The following is a 23589-nucleotide window of genomic DNA, read 5'->3' on the forward strand; positions in this document are numbered from 1 at the left end:
GCTCCTTCACAACAAGAGAGGAAGAAGGCGCTCCAGCTGTGACCAAATAAAGCCCAGCCGCCGTGGGCTTTTTTTTTTTAGATCCTGTTTTTTTTGTTTTTATTTTTTTTTTCTCCTCTTAGTCTCTCCCCCCCCCCCCCCCCTCTCTGAAGACACGCCAACGACAACCGACGTCCGTTGTTCCGTTGGTAGCCGTTGTTCGCACCGACCTAGCTTCGTCCTTCGCAGTCACAGTCGGCGGCGGCGGGGTTGCTGAAACATACTCATAATATTCGTTGTGGAATATGGCTCAGCATGGGCACCATGTAGCCAGTTCACAAAAAGCCTTGATGCTGGAGATGAAGAGCCTCCAGGAGGAGCCGGTGGAGGGGTTCAAGATAACTTTGGTGGACGAGTCGGACATGTACAACTGGGAAGTGGCGATATTCGGACCCCCGAGCACGCACTACGAGGGTGGTTATTTTAAGGTGAGTGGCTAACGTTAGCTAGCAGCACATCTATTGTTCTTCACCGGAATACATTTTTTTTTCTCGCCTTACTTTCTAAAACGCATAAACAAACAGCATCCCTGTTAGCTTCGCCTTGTGTGTAGCGCTCCCCCACCAGCAGCGGGTTAAAGTTACGACTGCGAACTCATTGTTTAGCTGGTAGTTTAATCGGCGCTGTGATACAGCGGGGCTCTTTGTTCCACTTTAAATCACACTGTCCTCCACCAGAACGTCTTCGCGTCTCATGGCCGGTGCTCGCTCGTAAGAAGGCTTGTTTCCCCCTTTAGAAAATCCCCCGTTTATTGACCCTAGTTTACAGTTCCACTCGGGATGTGATCGATGGCTTCGCCGTGGAACAAAAGGCTGGCCGCCTGGATGGGACGCTCCTTCGTTAATTCAATCAGCTCCTTTGTGCTCATCACTGCAACCCTGGTGGAGGTTTTTACCGTGAAATGTAGCCACTTCTCACAGTTTTATCTGCTAATTTAACAGACTAATCGGTTGGATCGTCTAATCAGAAGCCCTTTAGCCGTCAGTATGTGCTGAACTGTTGAAACATTGTTCCCTATTTTACAAAATGGCTTTAACCACACAGTTAAACTCGGCAAACAGTTATTTCCCTTTTAAAAAAGGCCGAATCGATGTAATTACTTTTTTTAAAGTCGATTTTTGCAGCTTTCTGATGAAAAATGATCCCACAAATTACAGATGTACAGTAAGAAAATCACCATTCAGCATAATAATGGCTTCATTCAAAGCTAAATGTCCATATATTGACATTAGGCAAGCTAGCTGTTGGTCTGCCAAGGAAAATGGTTTCATTTGAATAGAAATATCTTGTATTTAGGTTAAAGCCTGGGAAAGGTCCAGCATTTTGATACAGGCAGTCATGCAGGGACCAAAGCGGTTCCTGTCATAAACCAGTTTAATTGTTGCTGATGCACCAATCTGCCTTTTCCTGGCACATACCATTTTCTGATTTTCGCAGCAGGTCAGACCTAGAAGATATATTCCATAGTTTTTTTGTTTGTTTGTTTTTTGGTAGAGTTAGTGTGATGATTGTAAGATCACCCCTATTTATGCACCAAAGCTTTTGTCCCCAGGTTTGGATTGTTATTAAATTCCTCTCATTTATTGAACTGAAAGTCCATCAAACTTCATGTTAGTTGATGTGCTCTTAGACCAAATATAGAGTTATTTGGATGCATTTCATGAATAGGAAAAAAAAAATGCACCTAAACTGCTGATTACCAATCAAAGCTGACCTTTTGCCAAATAACTGCTGGATCTGTAATTTTTATTATATAGTTACTTGAAAACATGAACTAGGACTGTTGGGTTGTTTCCAGATCTCATTAGAAAAAAACATTTAAGAACTGAAGATCTGCCAATGTTACAAACAGCTATTATTCAGTTTAGTTTTCTCTATACAACACCCGCTTACAAACAAATGTAATCTCAAGAAATTTCACAAGACAGCCGGATCCAATGATGTAGAGTCCAATTCATTTCAAATTCAATTCAGCTCCAGCTTCTCCCAATACACAATTTACACTTGGGAGAAGAAAATTAAAATTGAAAATGTTTTATTAGGTAAAACAAAAAATATCAAGGCGGGCTCAACACAGCAACTAAAGCTTAGGTTTTGGGTAACCTTAAGAGTTAAGATCCCGTCTGCATTGTTTTCCTGTACCGGACCTGACCATACCTCCAGGTTTTCTTGTAATCTGACTGTTATCTCTCTCGTCTGCTCTCGGTGTCCTGCATACTGTACCGAGTAGATCAACTTGTCGGCTCGCTAACTGATTCGATCATTTCCTCTCGTCTTCATTCTAACTCAGCAGGCTTGAGTGGGGTTGGCTGTTTGTTTTGTTTTTCCTGGTTCAGATTCCCTGGCTGCCAGGCGAGCTGAGTCGTAGGTATTTAGGCTCTGCTTTGTTTCAGATTTCTCCTTCAGCGTGACAAGTAGCTATCTTTGTAACTCATAAGCTTGTTGTTTTCTGGTATACTTCCTCCCTCGGGAGTCGGGGGGTGTTTAACAGATGTTCTTCCTCGGCCAACGTTTCTGACAGCTTCGGCTCATCAAACCTCTTTGTTGGAAAAAATATTTGAGCCTGAGTCTTTAGAAGCGACGGCCTGTTTGTAACCCAGAAATCGAAGCTCAGACGTAACAAACATTTTGCACATAGACTTGAGGTTCTTCAAAAACATTGAGCTCGCGTAATATTCTGTGCTAGAGTGGGTCTGTGCCTCCTGGTTCTGGTAGTTCTGTCCTGAAAGTTGGCACCGATGCCAAGTAAAACATGGCAACCCTCCACTAATGTGGCGAAACAGCCCAGGTCAGAAAAGAGAGCTACAGCCCGCGCGTCAATAGAAGATATAAACGGCTGCTGTAATGAGTTTGCTTCCTTTGTCCAACCCAGTTTGATGGATCTGTTTTTGTTAAGACGCCCCTTCAGCTGTTTGGGATTGAGTAATACTAGAACCGGAGAAGCACGCTCGGTCCACCTTTGTTTTTTGTTGTTGTTGTTTTGTTTTTTTTTTTAGTCTTGGAGCCTGAGAACACAAGCGGAGGGTCCCATCGCCTCTGGGGGGGCGGCGGCGTTTTTAGCGTGTCGCTGTGGGCGCTGCGGGATTCCTTTGTCGGGACAGGAATGCACGTCCCGGCTGTGAAATCCAGCGCATGGGTATGACTCATTGTTCTCGTCTGGGTTTCCACCCAACCAGTTCGCCCCACTCCACCAGGCAGGGAGGAGAGAAGAGCTTTGGGCCGGGTTACCTTGCTCAACGGAAACGGGGCAGATACTGAGGAAACCTGGCTGAGTCAGCGCTTTAGTTTCTCCACGTGGGTGTTGCTTTAAGCCACCCGGTGGATTCAGACGTGATATTCAGTGGAGATTTTTATAACTGGCCCGTATCCACAGTGACTGGGGCATTGAGATTAGAAGCCGGGCATTCATTAGCCCCCCCAACCAGCCGCTGTGCACCGACACATCTCTGGTTTCTGTCCGTCTCCTGCCTTGTCACATGAGGCATCCCCGATCCCCCCCGCCCCAAAGCTCAGAGTGTCTGATTACAAGCAGGGGACCGTTTTGTTTCATAGCTGGCAGCGATGTGGGGACGCGTATAGCCCACACCGGCTGCCTTGGCCACTCTTGTAGAGCGAGCACGTGGCCCCGGGTGGTGATTGATGCGCTTTATCTGTTCGCCGGGTTCTTAAAGGAAGGGACAGATCTACGGAGTTAGAAAACACGCCGTTTGATCTCTTTTCATACACTCGTCTGGTGAGTGAGAAGAACGAGGGCATGTGGAAAAACTGGTAGCACTCTTACTTCTGGGAGCTCTGAAGTACGGAGGCACGCGTCCGATTTTTACCCGCCCATTACCGGCTTCTGGTTTTCTTTGAAGTCTGAACCAATGACCCTAAAATTCTTCGTTTAGATTTGTTTAACTAACAGAAGAAATCCCCCGCCAACAAGACAATTTAACCTGCTGATTCAGGGGGAAATTGAGCACTTCTGATTGGTTGCCGGCTGATTGATGCATCTCTAAAGGCAACACAACAATCTCTTTAAAGATCAGCCATCCTGGTCAGTCGCTCTCCAGCAAGTTTAAAGTGTGGCAGGTTTCTGCGTTGTGTCTGTATGAATGGAATATGATCAACATTTTAAATATGTCACAATATTGATCCATAAATCTTTTCTACAGCAGCACAAATGCTTTCTTTGAGCTTCGCTACGTTACAAGCGGCAGTTCAGTCGTTGAATTCCTTTATTCCTGCTAAAGTGTGACTTGTTTCATTTGAAGTCTCCCATTTATTATTATTTTTTTTATTATTTTCTAAACTTGCCCGTTTAATTGATAACATTCAAACTATTATTTGTCCTTAGGTCGGGTGCATCTGTGGAAAATTGGAGACCACCAAGGGACATAAAGCTAGAATTTTACCTCCTTTTACTCTGTACCAAAAAAAGGGCCAGAAGAGTTACTTTAGGTTAGAGATTAACTAAAAAGAGTAGTAGTTTAACCTTACAGACAACTGAAGCCATTGTTCCTGTCCTAAATAATAAAAAAAAAAAGCAAGTTTTTGTTTTTGACTGCTTTTGTCAGATGTTAACCTGAGAGCAGCAGCACTGCCTTCGTCTTCAGTAAATAAACGCTTCAGAGTAGGACCGCACATTATTAAGAAAAAAAACGTTTCATTATTACTGCTTTCAGCACTCGGCATCTTCCTCCTCCCAGTCAGACCAGAGAATCTCCTGCGGCGAGACTCAGTCCAGCAGGCTGAACAGCTCATCACAACTGGAAATGATCCACAAATACTGCAAAGATAATAACGCGTTCTGATGTAGTGACGGTGGTAAACCTGACAGTCGGATGCGTTCATACTTGCCGCGTTTCTCTTGTTAGGATGCATCAACATAGGAGCTAATGTAGCGACCAGAGAAAAAAGGAAATGGTTGTAGCCTCCTTAAAACTGGACGTTTTTTTTTTAAATCTTTTTATAAAAGAAGCAGATTCGTATTGGAGTGGGAATGCAGCACTCCGTTGTGCGTTTTGAATCTCTGATTGTCGTGCTGACCAGTGAGCGGGGCCGGATGCGGCCGGCAGGTCTGCTGCATGTCTGCCCTCTTCTGTGGGCTTAATGGAGCCGGCTGCACCGCATGCAGACCTTCACCTTAGTCTCCACATCCACAACAAAGTTATTTTATCACCACGGTGAGGGTTTTCACTCCACATCAGTATAATAGTGGGGTTTTGGGTTTGGCCGATAATGGCTAGCTCTGACAATTAGCCGACAGCCACCCTTTCCTGTCGAGCAGCGTCTTAGCTCTCTTTCTTCTCCGCTCTGACGTTGTAGGCTTGAAGCCGCCGCTGAGGGACGGGTACAGGCAAGACAACCCTGCCCAGCCGCACCGGTATCGACTGGGCAGGGTTCCCCCCCCCCCCCCCAGGCCTTGTCACAGACAAACGAGAGCAGGCCGAGGAAGAAGGAAGGAAGGAAGGAAGGCTGAGACGGTTTGCTGAAGAGCAGACTGGTCCCTTCCTCACAGTGGTGCCCCCCCCCCCCCCCCCCCCCTTTGAAAGCAGAACCTGGTGCTAACGGGGGTGAGGCCCCAGCTCGTTATAATCGTCCCCTGAAGCACTGCCGGTGTTTCTGTTTCTTTCCTGTTTAGGCTAGCTGTGTGGCAATCGTCTCTCTGAAGCGTGGTCCGTACGCGCAGCTCCATCTCATAGGAACCGTTCTGACAACTTTTAATCTTTTTTTTCCTCTCCTTGTTTTAGAATGGAGGCGGGGGGGGGGCTGCTGCTGAATGGCAAACGATTCACTCTGACACACGTGTGTGTGTGTGTGCGCTTGAGCTGCGGTGTCCCTCCGTTACTGGGCCGCGTGTGTCTGGTGTGCAGAGGCCTTGCTGAGGTGCACAGGGAGACCAGAATGATTTGTTCCTTTTGGGGTCTTTTCATTGACCTGCTTTACTCCGCTGCCATTTTTCATAGGGTGTGTTGTGTTCTCCGTCTAATTCCTGTTTTCTACTCGAGGCGGGGTTTTTTTTTTATGGGTCACGGTCCAGGAAAGTTCTTTGCAGAATGAGGCTTGTTTTTTGTATGTTTGTAAGGCGGTAAATTGGCTTCCCTCGTGTCTGCTGCTCAGATCTTTAACTCTTTGAGCGATTGAACCCTGACTCCACTCCTTTCTTAAGTAGGCCAGAAATGATGATGTGGTTTTATGCTGCGTGTGTCACGTTGGTTAAAAATGCTCATTTGGTTTTCACTTTCTTCCTTACTTTGTTGCCAGTCTCTGGTAAGCCGGTGCCCCGTCTCCAGCAGTCATTGGGGGGGGGGGTCTGCTCTTCACTAAGGCACCTGTTAGTGGGTGAGGTAGGCTGAGCAAGAGGTGAATAAAGTGTAGGAAATCGCGGTGCAAGCATTAAAGATTCACGGCACGCGGCTCTGTCCAACCGCTGAGCTCCATGAGCTCGAGTTTCTGAGGACGTTGATGCTGGTTCTGTCTGAGAGGCGTCTGCGTACACCGCGCCTCACCATTTGTTTCTGTCTAGGCTGCGTAGCCGTAGATTAGTCAGGCGAGTCATGCTAGTTACGCCTCGTCACTAGAAATACGGCTAGGTCGTTTTACTAAATGATAAATAACACCGCTTTAATGATCACACTCTAATATGATAAATCCTGAATGACACAGATGTGCAGCAGTGTTGGCTAGCTGGTTTTATTTTTTTTTAATTTTTTTTTTTTTTTTTTTATAAAGGGACCTAGTTACGTATTTCGTCCATTACAAAAACACATTCATCTTCTAATAAAACAATCATTCATCCTGATGGTGTTTCCTGAGTCGTTTTTGAGCCTGTTTTGATCCGATCAGCAGACGTAAACGTTGGGCCAGCTGCTAACAGAAAGCAACATGGCGACATCTGACGCAGCTTTAGTAAGAGTCCCGCAGTAAAGTAACGGAGCGCCGTGGTTGAAGACCAACCGGATCTTCGGGGTTGCTTGCCCTTTCTTTTCGCTCCTCTGCTGGACGTTGCTGACACACACAGCTCCATTGCTGCTCCTCGTTTACTCACTGCTTGCATGTGCGATGTCGTACTTTATCATCACGAGGTCAGCGCCTCGTTTCCTGACAAATAGAGCAAAAATGAAGTGTAAAACACAGAAATAAAATGTAACCCAACAGGGCGCGATAATTGAATGTATGCAACCAGGGAAAGCTATTGGTGTAGAGATAGTGAGTGGAGGTTTTTTAAAGTGGGCTTATTTGGTGATAAACGATAATATCACAGGCTTATAAATTACACAAATATATAGGTTTGTTTTTGAAGTGTCAATTTAATTGGGGATAAATATTTTCTGTAGTAAATGAGAAAATCCTTCCACTGATCCTTTAGTCCAGCCGTACATTCGTCTGTTTGTATGTTTATCTGTCTACTGATCTGTTCGCTCTTCCACCTTTTTCAGTCGCTTAGTTTGAAGTTTTGTGTCTAAAACTTGACCTTGATGGAAATGGTTGCAGTAAATCCATAAAATCCTTTAAAATTAGACATAAACTCATATTTCAGTCTAAAAAAAAAAGTATCATTAGTCACAAATGTCAACAAGAGTGGAAGATGGATGAATTTATGTCTGTTAAAGGAGGACAAAGCCTCAGGGGATTCCTCAAGAAGATGACGGCTACCTGTCAAGGAAAATATGCGCTCAGAAACTGGTTCTAACTTATCTTCTTCTTCTTCTTCTTCTTCTCCCCTGTGTGAAGTACTGGGGAAGAAAAACAGACTCCAGTGCTGCAGAACGAACGAGCCTCGGCTGCTGCCTGTTGTGCTCTTAGCTCCTTTCCACCGCCTATCAACCACAGCGTCTGCCGTTTGAGTCGGTCACAAGCTTCTTTAAAAGCTGAAATAATGACAGGAACTCCCAAGTTTGCAGAAGAGAGAGAGAGAAAAAACTACAAAACCAAAATGAGTAAAGACCAAAAGGAACATTTTTGCTCCAGTGCATTTCCCCTCTTTAGACGGTAGCTGTTTGCCTTCAGTCTGGCAGGGCTGGGATGAATGAGGCCTTTTTTCCCAGGGTGCACTGTGTAAACGTGCACAGGCAGAAAAAAAGCCAGAGGGTGAGAGATTGGACCTTTTTCTACAGCCAGCGGTCTACAGGTGTGACGGTTTGTCTATTTGAAGGGCAGAAGTGAGTTTGTGGGGGGATTATTTATTGATATGTTCTGCTTCTGGCCTTTATTAACGTTTCTTTTCCTAATGCTATATTACCAAAACCGCCTTGACTCGCATATGACCTAAGGGTTGGATGTGACGCTGGTTCACCCATTACAGGTATTACAGCTTCCACCCCCTCCATCGCTGTGTTGCATATTCAGGAGCGACTCCTTTCTTTCACAAATGTTTGTAGAAACAGTCGGCAGCTCAGGTGCTGGATTTTACTCACCTGTGGCCCTGGAAGTGATGGCAGCACCTGATTGGATAATTTTGACTGAATGATTGTGGCTATTTAGAGCATCTGAGCAAGTTTGAGTATTATCTTTTGTTCACCAAAGGAAAAGTGAAATGTTTTCTATAAATGCACCTAAAAGGTTTGAACTGTGCAGATTTATTTTATTAAAACATCCTGGAGAAAAAGAATAAACATATAAAAAAAGAAAAAACTTGAGTTTCCTAATATTTTTACTAATTTGATCAAATAATTTTTTTGGTAAACTTGAATGTGTTTCATTGTATCGTTTTTAATTACCTTGATACATTGTATGATAATGATGTCCATTTATTTTGAGGGTATATGAATAATACCAGCACAATCAAACTTTTTTTAATAAAAATAAATGTTATAACAAACAAATAATCATGATCTCAATAAACCATAATCCTAACAAAAATAAGGGGGGAAATCAAACACCAATTAATATGAAGTAAAACAAAAATGGCTAATGGGCTGAAAACATTAAAAGATGATAAAATTAAATAAAAAATAAAGTAAACAAAGAGCTAGAAGGAGCATAATACTCCAACTTTTGTTTGTTTTGTTGCTTTTTCTACTTGGTCATTTTACTTCCCTTCGCTTATTTTTTGTAATCACACAGTTTTTTTGTTTATGGGAGGAATGATGTGGAAGAGCAGAAAGTTAAAAGGTGATGTCAGTCTTGGTTAATGCACAGACACATTGATCATTGGAGCGTTTACGTTGGGAATCAAACCCAGCAGTGACCGTCGCTGCTGCTGCTGCTGCTGCTGCTGCTGCTGGGTTGTCGTCCACCTCCCCGCTGGCTCTGTGCGCCGCTGCCAGCCTGTAATGTTCGGCGCTGCCTTGAACCCTGGCCTCTGCCTGTCTGCCAGCTTTCTGCCAAGACCGCTCAAAGCCAGGGATTTAATGTTTCCCCCCATTTGGGATCACGTCAGCGTTTCCTCTGCGCTGGTGTTTGGTGGGGGGAGAGCAGATTATGTTCCCTGATTGTTGATCCTCTTTATGTAATGTATGTCAAATGTTGATAGTTTGCTCTATACTGTGCATGTGGCCCTGCTTCAGTGGAACTGCTCCTCCACGAGCAGTTTGGGGTGGTCTGCAGTGACTGAACAGTTTATCTTTTTCTCTGAATCGCTATCGGAGGTGACGAGGAACATTTCGGCTCATTCAGCAGTTTTTCCTTCAGGTTGTCCAAGAAATCCTCAGACTGGAACCCTCTGAAGCTCGGACATCCTCGAAAAAGGATGCAGGATGCTCGAAAAAGAGCCGCTATGTGGAAGAATTCAAGTGTTTGCTTTATTGTAATGCAGCTGTGAGCAGTAGTTTTAAAGGAATCTGCTTCCTTTAGGGCAAAATTATCTGTTTACCATGCAGTAGCAATGCTGTTAAATGTTGCTCTGCATGAAGTCTTCGTGAGCTTTAGCATCCAGGCTAATCGTCTCATTTAGGCATCATAGCCTGATGGCTACCGCCCAGATGGCCAAACATGTTATCGTGCAGAGTGAGTTTGAATAATGTGTAATAACTCACCTACTATCGCTTCCATGCAGTCCATATTGGTTGAGTTTTTGCACTCGTTGGTATTTTAATCCGGTTCAACATCTTGTGCCGCTCAGCTCCACCTGCACTTCTGGAAAAGGTTTCCCACGTTTCTGGGTTGTGGAAGTGGTGGTGAAACGCCTGCTGTCACGCGAGGAGGATAATTAAGCTTTCTGTCGCATCATCAGTGTTCCTTCTCTCACCCTCAGGCTCGGATCAAGTTCCCCGTCGATTATCCGTACTCGCCGCCTGCGTTCCGCTTCCTCACCAAGATGTGGCATCCCAACATCTATGAGGTAACATCAAAAAACTTTGTTTTTATCTCTTTGTGAACGCCACTCAGAACTCTGCCCCTTCAGAAATGCAGAAATGGAGGTTCTTCTTATATCTGGCTGTAACTGTGTGTTCCTGCAGCATCATGAAGACAACGAGATGATCATTTTATTTCCTCTCAGCTGCTTTTTGACCTGTAGTGCAGCTACATAATCTTAGTTTTTCACGTTGGAGATGGAAATAAAGGTTTCAGGTTTCTATTGAGAACAGGATATCATGGCATCAGCAAGGAACATGAGAGAGACCTGGAAACAAACACCAATATGATCTCTAAATTCTGTCCGGCTGTTAGAAAAAGGCGCTGTATTTGCTGACTGAGCTGGTTTTCAACATCCTAGTTTAGTCCTTAATGCTGCATTTTGATTGGCTCGTGTCTACACACCCTCTGCTCAAAGGCAGCCCCTCATGTTGCACAATGATACCAGAGAATTACCGCCACAAGGTTGGCTCTCTGCGGAGAAATTGGCTCTTTAGAAATAAATGTGAGGGGGGAAAAAGGGGGTTTGCATTAAAAATCCTTTTAATTACGAGTGTTTTCCTTTCATTATCCGAATAGTCCAATTATGTGTCTGAGCAATGTGTGTGCTGTTGTCTGTGCAGAATGGAGACGTGTGCATCTCCATCCTGCATCCACCGGTGGACGACCCACAGAGTGGAGAACTCCCTTCAGAGAGGTGGAACCCCACACAGAACGTCAGGTAACATCCCATGGATAGAAAGGAACATGATCCACTTGCTTCTGAATTCACAAAAAAAAAAAAACTTATTTTGGGTTTAAATATTTAACCATAAAGTGTTTAGGTTTCTGTGGTAAATGTAAAATTACTCGTGGATGATGATCTCATCACAAGGAAAACAACAAGTCAGCTTTTTAAAATGATCTCTTCTATAAAATATGACGGCGTGGATAAACTGTGGTGCTGGTGGCAGCTTAATTTGTACAGAAGAGCAAAAGGAAAACATTGCTGGTTTGTTTTTGACTCGTACATCTGTGAGCAATAGTTGGATACAAACCTGACAGCGACTAGGCGGGTTAAACTCCTTCATATGTGGAGTTTGTCCAGCGCAGTGTTCCAGTTGGCGTCAGCGTGACTTGGTTTTAACCCCCAACATTTTTTTTACTCTATTTCTGGGTTTTTAGGGCACTAGTGGCTTAGAGTAAAGGGGTTTTGAGAGGGAGGAAGACTTGGGGCATAGGACATCAGGCCAGAGTCAGCCACGTCAAGGACTAAGTCCGACTGCACTACCCCTGCGCCATCAGAGCACAACATTTTTAAAATCAAATGTTTAGAAATGTGAAGAAACTAGAAGAAAAGCTAAATAGCGAAAAACGTCTAGATTTAATAAAAAATAATGGCAAATTCTTTAAAACATAGTTGGGTTGTTGAAACCTTTTTGTGAACTAGAAACGATTCTTTGTTTAAAAAAAAAAAAAAAAAAAAAAAAAAAAAAAATCGGCCTCTTTTGCCCTTTAGAAGATGTGGAACCGTTCACATTAATTAAAATAACAGCGTAATTGCTCCGTCGGTCTGACGCCCACGTACGTGAACAGAGGATGAGGATCTGGGTGATGCTTCATGTTTGTCAACTTGCTGCCTATTGGTCTCAAGAATTTAAAGGGTTTACAGATCTGCTATATTTTTTTATATCAGATATTCGTGTATTTATACGTCTAACCCTACAGTTGTCTCTCTTTAACATCATCCAGTGTCACATAATCTGACTAAAGTGATGTTTGTGGAAGGTGACGCTATCAATCACAGTTTTAGCCAACTTCTAACCAAACGGTTGAAAATTAAAAGCAGAATTCGATCCCGTCTGATAATTCTATATTATTTCAGACATAATTTCTCACGGCCTTTCAGAAAAGTGAAGTACACAACAAAACTCTGTCTGTGCTGGACAGGGTCAGTGTGTGGCGGTAATGACCATCTCTAAGGAAGACAACGGGCTTAAAGCAAAGGCAACCGAACTTTTGCTCCGTTTCTGGGAACACGTCTCAACACCTGCTGAGTGTTTGGCGGTTCTGGAGACGCCCAGTTGGGCAACCACATCCTCCTAGGAAGCTCGTAGGAGATGGATCGGTCTGAAAACACGTTTCCAGTAGAGGCCTGTTTTAGTTGTCATGAGAATCTGCGCCGCATCTCAACCGAGAGGCTTTAGGAGCTGAACTCAGATGTTGCTACCTGTCATTTGGTCCAGTTTGTTTATTTGTCTCACTCGTCTACTCATCCTGCGTTTGATTCCTCCTCCTCTGCTTGTGTCCCAGGACCATCCTGCTCAGCGTCATCTCTCTGCTCAACGAGCCCAACACGTTTTCCCCGGCCAACGTTGACGCGTCTGTGATGTACCGCAAGTGGAGGGACAGCAAGGGGAAAGACAGAGAATACATCGAGATCATCAGGTATGAGGGGGCGGGCGGCGCCTTTAGTAAAGAAAGCCTGTCCGCGCGCCGGCGACTCAAAGCTTTCTGTTCTTCCCCGTTTCAAAGGAAACAGGTGCTGTCTACCAAAGCGGACGCAGAGCGGGACGGAGTCAAAGTTCCCACCACGCTGGACGAATACTGCGTGCGCACCCAGGTCCCCCCCACAGACGACGGCTCCAACCTCTTATACGACGACTACTACGACGACGAGGTGCTGGACGAAGACGAAGAGGAAGACAGCGACAACGGCTGCTACAACGAGGACGACTCCGGCACCGAGGACTCCTGACCACGCCTCGCTGTGACATCACCCCTCCCCCCTCCTCCCATGACCACATCTGGTTTTCACCCACACACATGCTCTAGTCTCCCTCCTGTGTCACGGACTGAACTTTAACTCAGACTCTGTGGGCACGGGGCCCAGCGTCTGTTACGCGCTGCACACTAAAGCCTGGCTCAATGAAACCACAGCAGCAGAGTCCTTTCTGGTCCTTTCCTCTTCTTTTCCTCTTTGCTTTTATTATTTTTTTTGTTCTGTTATCAGAGTAGAGGCCACACACACGACACACACACACACGGCAAGATAAATGTAAAGAACCACCTCTGCACTGATACCTGTCAAAATGTTAGAAAATAGAAAGTCTTTTAAAGCCCTGAGACTTATTTCCTCCACAGATGTCAAGTGAAACCGAGCTTCCTTCGCCGCTGGGTTTCTCTCTTTTGCTACAGATCAGATCACTGTAAAACAGGAGCGGATCTGCAAGGGAAGCTGATTGGGGGGGGGGGCAGACTGTCCTGGCTGAGCCGTATTATAGGTGACCTCTGGTTAGCGCGCGGTTCAAAGCCCTGACTCCCCGTCACCTTTGACTTTTAGAGCCGCGGGGCTCAGGCCGCTCCGAAACGACGGGGGAAGTTATCCATTTCAGCGAGCTACTCACGCTTCCTTGTGCCTTTCTTTAATCCCTGATCTAAGTGACCAGTCCAGGCAAACCCCCCCCCCCCCCCCCCATCAGAAAAGCGTTATTCAAGCTCTGACCCGAGGCTGGAAAACTTCTGTTGGATAACCTCTCTGCTTATTTATAGAGGCACCTGTTAGATTTATCCGGGCTGTAAGGTAAGAGCCGACAGCTGAACCCACGGGTGAAATGTAGATCACGCCGCCAGTGTGCTGTTTCGAATTAAAAAGAAATCTATGCAGCCGGAGCTCCAGTTTCTGTTCCACGCAGTAAAAGCGGAGCCTTGCAGACCGAACTCCAGCCGGAGGGGATCCCGTCTTTAGCGAGTCGTCGGTTCGTCACTCAAGAGCAGCACAGGTGTCCACAGCAGACGAGCTCGCCTCCTGCTGGCGGCGGTGCGCACAAGCAAGCATGATGAGTCTATATTGTTTTTGTTTTACCCCTGAGACGCTGGGCTGGATTGCAGCCATCTTGACTCGCCTGAATCACTGAGCCCAGTTGGCCTCGGCTGAGAGGGGGGGGTTTCAGAAGAATGGATGCTGGCCGGTGGGACGTAGCGTGGGGCGGGACCTTGTACCCACAGCCGCCGCTAACGAGCAGCAGTGTTTAGAGTGGGAGTCTCAGCCCTACTGTAACGCCGGTGGTCTCAGAGACAGAGCGGGCGTTCAGAACGGGTTTTTACCCGAGCATGAGCCGGACGCTGTGGTCGCTCACTAGCATGCTGATAGGTGTCTGCGGTCATAGACGTGTCGTAACGGTTGGTGCGAGGTCCTCGGGTTTGATTTCCTCTAAAACGGTCATGGAGTGAGTGGGCTGAGGGTTGACTTCTGTTTTAGTTTTTCAGGGGGTTTATTTTCTCCTCAAATTTTGATATGAGCTGCAAAGATTTAATTAGTGTTTCAATTGTTTGACATGATTTTTAATTTTTAAACCCAAGTTTGTTGCGGAAGTACGGCGCGGTGAAATGTTGAGGCAGAAACGCAATTATGTAAGAACCAAAAAAACGTATGGATACCAACGGGAGGAGCAGCCAATGTTTTGGGAACCTTTACCTCCACACTGGATCCCTAACTGGTTCACGTTTTAGGATCTGCAAAGGTTCCCAACCCTGTATTATTACGCTTTTGGAGAATGGGATTTGGTTTTTGTCAGACTACTGTTGTTTTTCTTGTCACCTCCCCCCCCCTCTCCCCCCCTCCCCCCATGAGTTTTCTGATCTCTGATTGGTTTAAAAACCAACCCTGCATTTCAAGGAAAAAAAAGGAAAACCTCAGGAAAAACAACCACCAACAAACACATTGTATCCCGGTCGAGTGAACCTGAGCCAGATCAGGTGGGGGTGGGGTGGGGGGGGGGGGTTCTTTTTGGCTTCAAAGGACTGTTTACAATCTCTACCTTGATATGCACATGTGGATAGTTTGACGATCACTTGATGTTTTGTTTTCTTGTTTATATTTTCCTTTTTTTTTCTTATGGTTTGTAAATCTATTTAAATTCTGAAATAAAGTTCTTTATTAGATATTGATCTATTTATTTTTTATTTATTTTTCGGATTCAGTCAATTAACCATATAGTTCTTTTTAAACTCTCCCCCCTGTTCATAGTTTTCTGTGCTCCTTTGCAGGTGCTGGAAAAGATGAATGTATGAAACCCAGGGTAAACCCTGACATGTAAGAATCGGATCTCTCCTTCTCTTTTTGTGCTTGCAGTTTGTGTCAGAAGTTTACACTTCCATGTTTTCCTTTTGCCAAACGGCCAAGAACTTCAGTCTTGGTGTTGTTTTTTGGCGTGATTTGGTAAAGTTAATTTGATTCGGTGGCCGTTGACACGGACCCGAATTTTATGTGTCGTCCAAAGATTTGAGGTCGGGGCATCCCACAAACTTAATGTTGCCATGCTTTAGCCGTCTCATGTTTGGACGTGTGTCTCTGAAAGACCCGGTGGGTTCAGGTATCAACCATTTTACCAAAACTGGTACTCATGAGACGGAAAAAATAGTTTGGCGTGTTCAAGAACAGCAGAAGCCACCAAAAACTTATCCAATGTATAGTTGTTGTTTTTTTTCCCCTGTCATATGGTGAACCAGATAAGCTAGTATACTTATTGTTGTTGGTTCTAAAACCAAAAGAATCATGAAATAATTATAATGTTGTAAAAAAAAAAAAAAACTCCACCTTTGAGTAGAGTATGAGGGAAAACACCCAATTTACCATCAACTGATTTATTTCTGTTGTTTAAACAATGAATTGCTTAAAATATTATTTTTAATGCATAAAGTTATTTCTAAATAGTTCCAAGTTGAGTTGCCTCTGTGACGACACACCTGGAGGTTTAAAGCCATGAATGGGAAGCTGCCTGGACACCAGAGAACCGACATGTTAAAGCAAAGTTTTATATCCCCGTTGACGGAGCAGGTGCTGACTGAGGATAGAAGCTCCAGAATAAGCAACTTCAGACTGGAATGAAACTTACTGCTGCCCACGTGGACGAGCCAAATACTCCCTGGGCTAATGTGCTGTGGTCAAAGAGGCAAAGGTTCGGCGTCTTGGTCACAATAACATGAAGAATGTTCACAGGAGTCCAGGTGATTCCTTCAAACCCAAGCTGTCTAGCATGGGGGTGGTGGTAGCGTCATGTGGGGTGGTCTCAGATGTGAGTGGTTTCTTTCCCCAGTCTGGCAATCCGACGGACACAATGAACACCTCAGGGCCTGAGTAGTGGATTACTTTATTTTCTGCATCTCTTGTTTCTTCAGCTTTTAATTATATTTACTCAGAAGTTTAAATGTTTAAAGATGACGTGTGTGCTCTTTGACATCAGTCCTTCCTTGCGCTCACAATGAAGGCCAATTTATCTGTTTTTGCAAGGATGACAAAGAGGTTTCCTCCAAAACCTCCATAATGGGTAAAGCAGACTAACATTAAGCTTCTGGAAAACCCAGACTTCAACCAAGTAAAACGTTTGTGGGCTACGCAAAAGCGTCGACCAGTTGAAATGAACTTATCCTGACAAGAATGGTAAAAATCTCCCTGATGGATGCATGACGCCTATGGTGATGATGCAATGTGCAAATGGACCACACAAAACATTTTAGTGGGTGTCTAGGTATAGAGCAGTGTGAAAAAATTAGGACACTGTACCAATCTGGGCTTATTTTTCACATATTTGGTAATGTGGACATTTAATATCGGTTTGAACAATGCGCAGAAATAGAAGTCATAATTGAAGAAACAGGCGATGCCCGTGTGTTGGGATGAGCGTGGCCTCCAGGGCGAGCTTGTTGGGCCTTCTGAGGCCTTTCAAAATAAGATCGTAGTCTAGTAAGATGTTCGGAGGTCTTGAAGGATTCAAAGTCGGCCTTTCCTCTCTCTGGAAAACGGCCAACCAGTGGAGGACAAGCGAGTTACCAAACACCTGGCTCTGGTCCTCCAAGCAAATTCACCCTGAGAACGCGACAGTCTCCTGCTTGATATGAAAGGGCACGCTGCTATAATCAGGGACTGCATGTGTTTACATTTTAAATAGTGGTGTGTAACGAGGACATCTATGCTTTCTAAAAAAAAAAAATATATATATATAAAAAATAAGCCAAACTGAAGTTTACCTGCTCATTCCAACTATGGAGCCTAGAGGTGGAAGTGTCACGGTCAGGAAACGCCCTGCTGCAGTGGCACCTGCTCAGCTCGCCATCGTAGGATCCTTAAAACCATGACGGATTCATAGGGGCTTGACAAAAAGGAGGCGATCTATAAAAAAACAAACACAAAAAACTTTTCAGATAAAGCAGAACTGGACCACTGAATCCATCAATTTAGAAACGGAGAATCCTGGCTGAGTGAAAGCCCAGTTCTTGATCTGGTAGGTGATGTAGGGTGATGTGAAATGAGCCATACATGAAATAAACCCCTCAAGCAGCTGAAGGTGAGGAGCGGGGGGGGGCTTTCATCAGACTGAGGCTATTTTTACCAACAGCAGTGAAACATTTTCATTAAAGATTTTAGTTTATCTTAACAAAACAAGTTGAACCTTTGACGTTTACCTGTATTAAAATCACTTTCTGTTCCTGGGGTTAGAAAGACTAGACGTGGGTACATGAACATTTAATGTGGTGTCCTCATTTGTTTTCCCATAACTGTGCCCCGGCTTCACATGCACACGTTGGGCCTTGTGTGGACTTGACAGCATCTACAGACTCCAACCTGTGCACCCAATTCTTTAAAAAAGTTGCTTGATCTCGACCTGCAAAAGGATCGGCTGACATAAATAGTTAAAAAGGCGCTGCACAGAGGACCTTTACGGCCATGGGGAACATTTGTAAACTTCTCAGCACAACTGTGGGAGAGTTGAAAGCGCAGGATGAGACGTGTACCCAGTAGTCACCCCGCTACACATAGAGGGTGGTGGAGACTTTAAAAAAGGATTTTCTGATGCTTTCTGTGTTTTGAGATGCAAACGGGAAACTAAGAAGCGATTTCTCTGATTTTAGATGTTTGTCTTTGTTTTTCCCCTTTCTTTCCACACTGCAGGAAAGTTTATCCTCACAGGGCACGAAGGTAAGATGTGTGAAGAACCTGCTGACAGTTTATTGCTGATCAATCACTGATATAAGCATTTGATTGACGTTTGTTTTAAAATATTGTCCAACACTTTATTGCGTGTTTAATGACATTTTGATGGCCCTTCTAAGTGCTTTATTTGTTTCTCATTTGGTTTTGAAGTATAAAAGCAAGAAAAATAAGGTTAATGACATAAAAATCTCTTCAATAAGATTACTAACATGTCTGTCCCTTGTGGGGACATGAGGGGTTGCTGGTGCCTATCTCCAGCTGTCAATGGGCGAGAGGCGGGGTACACCCTGGACAGATCACCAGTCTAGACTTAGACAACTTTGTCATTTTGTATGCACAGAGTGCGTACAGAACGAAATTTTCGTTGCATACAGCTTGTAAAATTGCAGTAAAAATTTAAATTACAGTATCAGGTGCAGCAGTGATTTAAAAGTGAACAGTAGACAATGCAGGAGAAGTCACAGTGTACAGGTGAGTATTATTAAAACCATTTGTATGTGCAGAATTGATTGTGCAAGGGACTATCCTTGTCTATCGCAGACTAATGTTATATATTCATGTTCATATTCACATATCTGGACCCTAGAGGCTGCTCAGGCGTTTAAACTCCACCAGTATGGCTGCCGTTGCCAGAAGGTTTGTTTATTATCGTGTCTCCTCAGGAGCACGGAGGAGATTGCAGGAGACAGGCACTTAGGGGACCTGGACAGGGTCCTCAAAGGTCCTTGACCCATCAGCAGGTCTGGTATCTGCTCCTTTGTGCAAGCAGGAACGGGATGAGTAGTGCCAGAGCCCTACGAAGTGACCGCCAGTGGTCCATGCACTGCAGATTATTTGGTTCTTACTAAGATAAAAGATTTAGCTTTAAAAGTGTTACTTTTTCATGTTTTAAGAGTTATTTTTTTCAGGTGTTCAACATTACATGATGATCTTAAATCAAGAAATTTTATCAAGTGATATTATTTGGCTCCAAGGCCAGATAATTTCACTTGTTTTGAGTCACTTTTCTCTCAGACTTAGCATATTTTTTTCCCCCCCCTGCAGTGTGAAGAGAAAGTTTCTGACCAAACCATTAGAAACGGACTTCATGAGGGGACCAACGTCCTCTAGCTGGCCCTTGACACCATGTACCTAGACTGGCATTTGCCAGAGAACATCATAATTGGCAGGTTCGGCAGCAGTGAGCTTTTTTTTTTTTTTCATAAATGTGATGTTTCCTCTGAGCTGATGTGACATTGTTGGACCATTTGTAGGTGCAGTGGGTCCTGGATTCTTCCTGGTGTAGATAATGTGTGGCCTCATGTTGCAGATGTATGTAGGCAGTTCCTAGAGGATGAAGGATTGACCTCCATGCTCCCCTGACCTAAATCTAATTGAACATCTCTGGGTCATCATGTTTAGGTCCATCAGACGCCACCAGGACACCATCCCTCATACCATAAGCTGAATGCCCCAATGCTGACAGGCTTACAAGCACATTTAGAGCCACACAAACTACTGACTGCCATATTAAGTTGCTGCAATGACGTCACAGCAAATTGGACTAACCTGCTGCATCAGGTTTTTTAGTTTGAAATTCACCAATTTTTGTTCCAAAGAAGACGTTTTGTAAATGGAAATTTGATAAACGATGCAATCCAGAAATTTAACTCTGAAAAACTTCTTAATAAAAAAAGATTCTGAGAGTAATTTAGCTGTTTTCTCAGTTTTTAAATTTATCAAGAAAGAATGTTTTTTTTTTCATATTTAAGCTGTTCAAATATTTTTTTTTTTTTACAGATTTTATATTTTCAATTTTTTTTTCAAATTTCTCTTTTTCAGATGATGTATTACAAACTGTATTCTTTTCAAATTGCGTTTTACAGATGACATTCTCTTCACTTCTGGGGGTGGGCTTTTATGGAGAGAAAACAGACTCAATATAAGCGTGCTTCTGTAATAACGCCTATATTGAGTCTGTTTTCTCTCCATAGGGTTTCCTCTTGAGTGAGGAGCAACGATGCATTTCTATTGGTCTGCATGGACATTAGAACATTTTTTATTGCTCAATATGTGCATCAAGAGTGAGAAGTGAAGAGAATGTGATCTGTAAAACACAATTTGAAAAGAATGCAATTCGTAAAACTTCATCTGAAAGATTTAAAAACGTAAAATTTGAAAATATAAACCAAAAAAATCTAAAAATAAAACTTCAAAAAGATACAATTTGAAAAAAATAATATCTTAAAAAAAAAAAACATTTAATTTTTAAAAAAATAAAATCTGAGAAAACACCAAAAGTTACTCACAAAAGTTTTTTTTTATTAAGAAGTTTTGCAAAGTTTAATTTCTGGATTGCATTTTTTTATGCAGGGCTGCACAGTGGCACAGTGGTTAGCGCTGTTGCCTTGCAGCAAGAAGGTCCTGGGTTCAAGTACATCCCTGGGTCTTTCTGCATGGAGTTAGCATGTTCTCCCTGTGCATGCGTGGGTTCTCTCCGGGTACTCCGGCTTCCTCCCACAGACCAAAAACATGACTGTTAGGTTAATTGGCTTCTCTAAATTGTCCTTAGGTGTGAATGTGTGTGTGAATGGTTGTTTGTCCTGTTTGTCTCTCTGTGTTGCCCTGCGACAGACTGGCGACCTGTCCAGGGTGTACCCCGCCTCTCGCCCAGTGAACGCTGGAGATAGGCACCAGCAACCCCCGCGACCCCATGAGGGATTAAGCGGTTTGGAAAATGGATGGATGGATGGATGGGCATTTTTTTATTTCCATTTATAAAACGTGTTCTTTGCTCGCAACAATAATGGAGCAAATTTCACTCCATACCAAAATCTGTGTACATATCAAACACAAATATTTTCCAATTGAGACCTGATGGATTTTCAAATTGTTGCTTTAGTTTTCTTGAGAGGTGTGTTTTATTTCAATGCAATAAACACAGGAGCTGAATTTAGACCTTGCCACAGACTCTGCTGCCAACTTGTGGTTAAATTTGTAATTTCATGGAAAATATAAAAAGAATTTCCACACAGATGTTCATATTAAAAAGCCATAGTCGGCTGGATTTGCTTATTTGATGGCTAAATATCAATATAATTTAGTTTATTTATATAGCGCCAACTCACGTCACGTGGTCTCAAGGCACTTTAAAAAATACATACATACAAATTCAAAGTCACTTAAATTCATTCCAAACTGATCTTAGTTATGAAACAATACAGATAAATTCAGTTTATCATTTAAATTGATTAAAGATTTCTATCTAAGCAAACCGAGCAGATTGCATCCAGTCATTGACATGTAGCATTCCCTTCTGGATGAGTATTCAGAGACAGTGGATAGTCGCTTGCACGACTTTGCAGCAATCCCTCCTGCTGAACATGCATGTATAGGGAAATCCCCTCCATCCAAAAAGGTTGAATGGCTGTTTACGGGGAGCATTTTGCCCCAAAGGTTACCACGCGGTGTACTGTACATGTAATGTTTATGCTGTGAAGCTGTGATGAGAAGTGAGGGGGCAGCATTTGTTAGCCTGGATCCAAAAAAACATTAATCTTGAAATGGGCCATTGGCATTAACACAAGCAAAAATAATGACTGCTTAAACTAAAAAGCGGATTAAAAGAGCCTATTGGCTTCCCGGATGGTAAACATCCTAAAAATTACAATTCTGTTTCGTTTTCTCAGCAAACCCTGTGGTTGAAGTATCAACAGGTTATGATTTCTAAATGCTATGTGCCAATGATTTCAAAACACAACATGAGTCCATTTATAGTGCCATGCACTTATCGTCAATCCCCTGTTAAGGATACGTAAAGGCATGTGTTTTATCAGTGATATTAAACTACTGCTATAAAGACACATATTGTAGTTTAATCTCTCACCGATAACATGTACCTTAATTGTACTATATTTATATCAAGGCTTATTTCACATCTTTATTGGTGGTGCCAATAAATGTGGCCAGTGTAGAATTCCTGAGAGTTTCATAGAAAAGACGGACTGAATGTTAAAACATCTGCAGAAATGATTACTACTTGTTCTTACGAAAGGAAGTTTCTGCGTACCTGAGGTTTGCACTGCTTTTTATTTTTTCTTCTCGATACTTCATATCAACGGGCCTTGGATGTGACGCCTCTTAGGGAATACTCCTCTGTGAGAATCAAGCCGATCTACTTTTTTGTTCCACATACATTTTAAGTGCCTTAAAGGTTTTGTATGACTTTTCTTTTTTTTTTTCTTCCTGCCTTATGAACTCGTGAACCAGAAATGGAGGAAAGACTGAAACGTCCTCAGGGATGAACAGCCCAGATTTAAACGTTTTTATTAGGCAATAGAAGTGAGCTTGCAACAACAGAGTCTTTAGCTCAAATAGATAAAATTGTGTTGTAATGCAGCGTGACGTCTGCTGTGTTAACTGCACATCTCCACCTTTATAATCCCACCTCCAGCTATTTGTCTGCCTCCTTAAACAGTTATTGATGAGGGAAAGACTGGCGCTCAGGCCTCCGGTTAGTTTTCTTCATGTTTTTATTTATTTATTTATTTTTATTTTTGCTTTTCCTCCTCCTTTGTTTCAACATAACCCCTCTAGGGGGCAGCAAAAGCTTGTGCCTGCTTACACCCAGCTTCAGTCCACCTCTCTGCACAAGCTGGAGGAAAATTGATGCAATAAATTTGAGAAAAGACAAACTTAGGAGTATGACTGTGATGATTTGGTTTGATCTTTTAGAAAGTAATCTGTTTTCTCTCTCTTGTTTCCTTAGCTCCCACCTCCAATTAGTCCATCAACAATGCATTCTGACCACGGTTACCTGCTTCAGCTGGACAATCTGCTCCTCGCTGGAGAACAGGGAGCAAACGGAGCTTATCAATGCTGCCCAATATGTCAGACTGCGAGAGCAAACTCAGCCTGCGCCTTAACATCAGTTCTGAAACCGAGATATACCGTCCAGTTAATCCTTTGTTTCCATATTGTCCTTTTTCTGCCTTCCTAAAGTTACCGTCTTATGTTGGCCTATAATCTGCCTACTGGAAATGAAACCCATCTATCTGTGAAATGCGGTGAAAGAGGTTTCATCTGACAAACCTACAGACCAGTAAGCCATAGTTTTGGGCTTCAGGCAGGTCATAAGTACTCAAAGCAATGTCCTGTTCTCTCTTGGTTTATTATGTTTTCTCCCATCCTCCTACCAGTCCTCTCCTAACTGATTCCACCAGTCTCCCCTCTCAGGAATATATTTCCACCAGTCTCCTCTCTCAGGAATATACCATGTTTGTTGCGGAGTCCATCAAATTTGCTTCCTGTGGCAACAG

At 43.5% G+C, this 23589-nt stretch overlaps 1 protein-coding gene across 1 annotated transcript; it reads left to right on the top strand.

Moving 5' to 3' along the window:
* cdc34a (cell division cycle 34 homolog (S. cerevisiae) a) lies at positions 1–14728 on the top strand. The gene is made up of 5 exons (XM_012877832.3): positions 1–467; positions 10220–10306; positions 10944–11041; positions 12613–12747; positions 12835–14728. The coding sequence occupies exons 1-5, from the start codon at positions 285–287 to the stop codon at positions 13055–13057; spliced, it is 726 nt and encodes a 241-aa protein (XP_012733286.1). The 5' UTR covers positions 1–284; the 3' UTR covers positions 13058–14728.
* Positions 14729–23589: the final 8861 nt, after the last annotated feature.

This window comes from Fundulus heteroclitus, chromosome 9 (assembly GCF_011125445.2).
Source record: "Fundulus heteroclitus isolate FHET01 chromosome 9, MU-UCD_Fhet_4.1, whole genome shotgun sequence".
NCBI classification, from domain to species: domain Eukaryota; kingdom Metazoa; phylum Chordata; class Actinopteri; order Cyprinodontiformes; family Fundulidae; genus Fundulus; species Fundulus heteroclitus.

Coding starts and splice junctions, on each gene's coding strand:
- cdc34a (XM_012877832.3), top strand. CDS start 285: ATGGCTCAGCATGGGCACCATGTAGCCAGTTCACAAAAAGCCTTGATG. Junction 10,307..10,943: donor GGCATCCCAACATCTATGAG/GTAACATCAAAA, acceptor TTGTCTGTGCAG/AATGGAGACGTGTGCATCTC. Junction 11,042..12,612: donor AACCCCACACAGAACGTCAG/GTAACATCCCAT, acceptor CTTGTGTCCCAG/GACCATCCTGCTCAGCGTCA.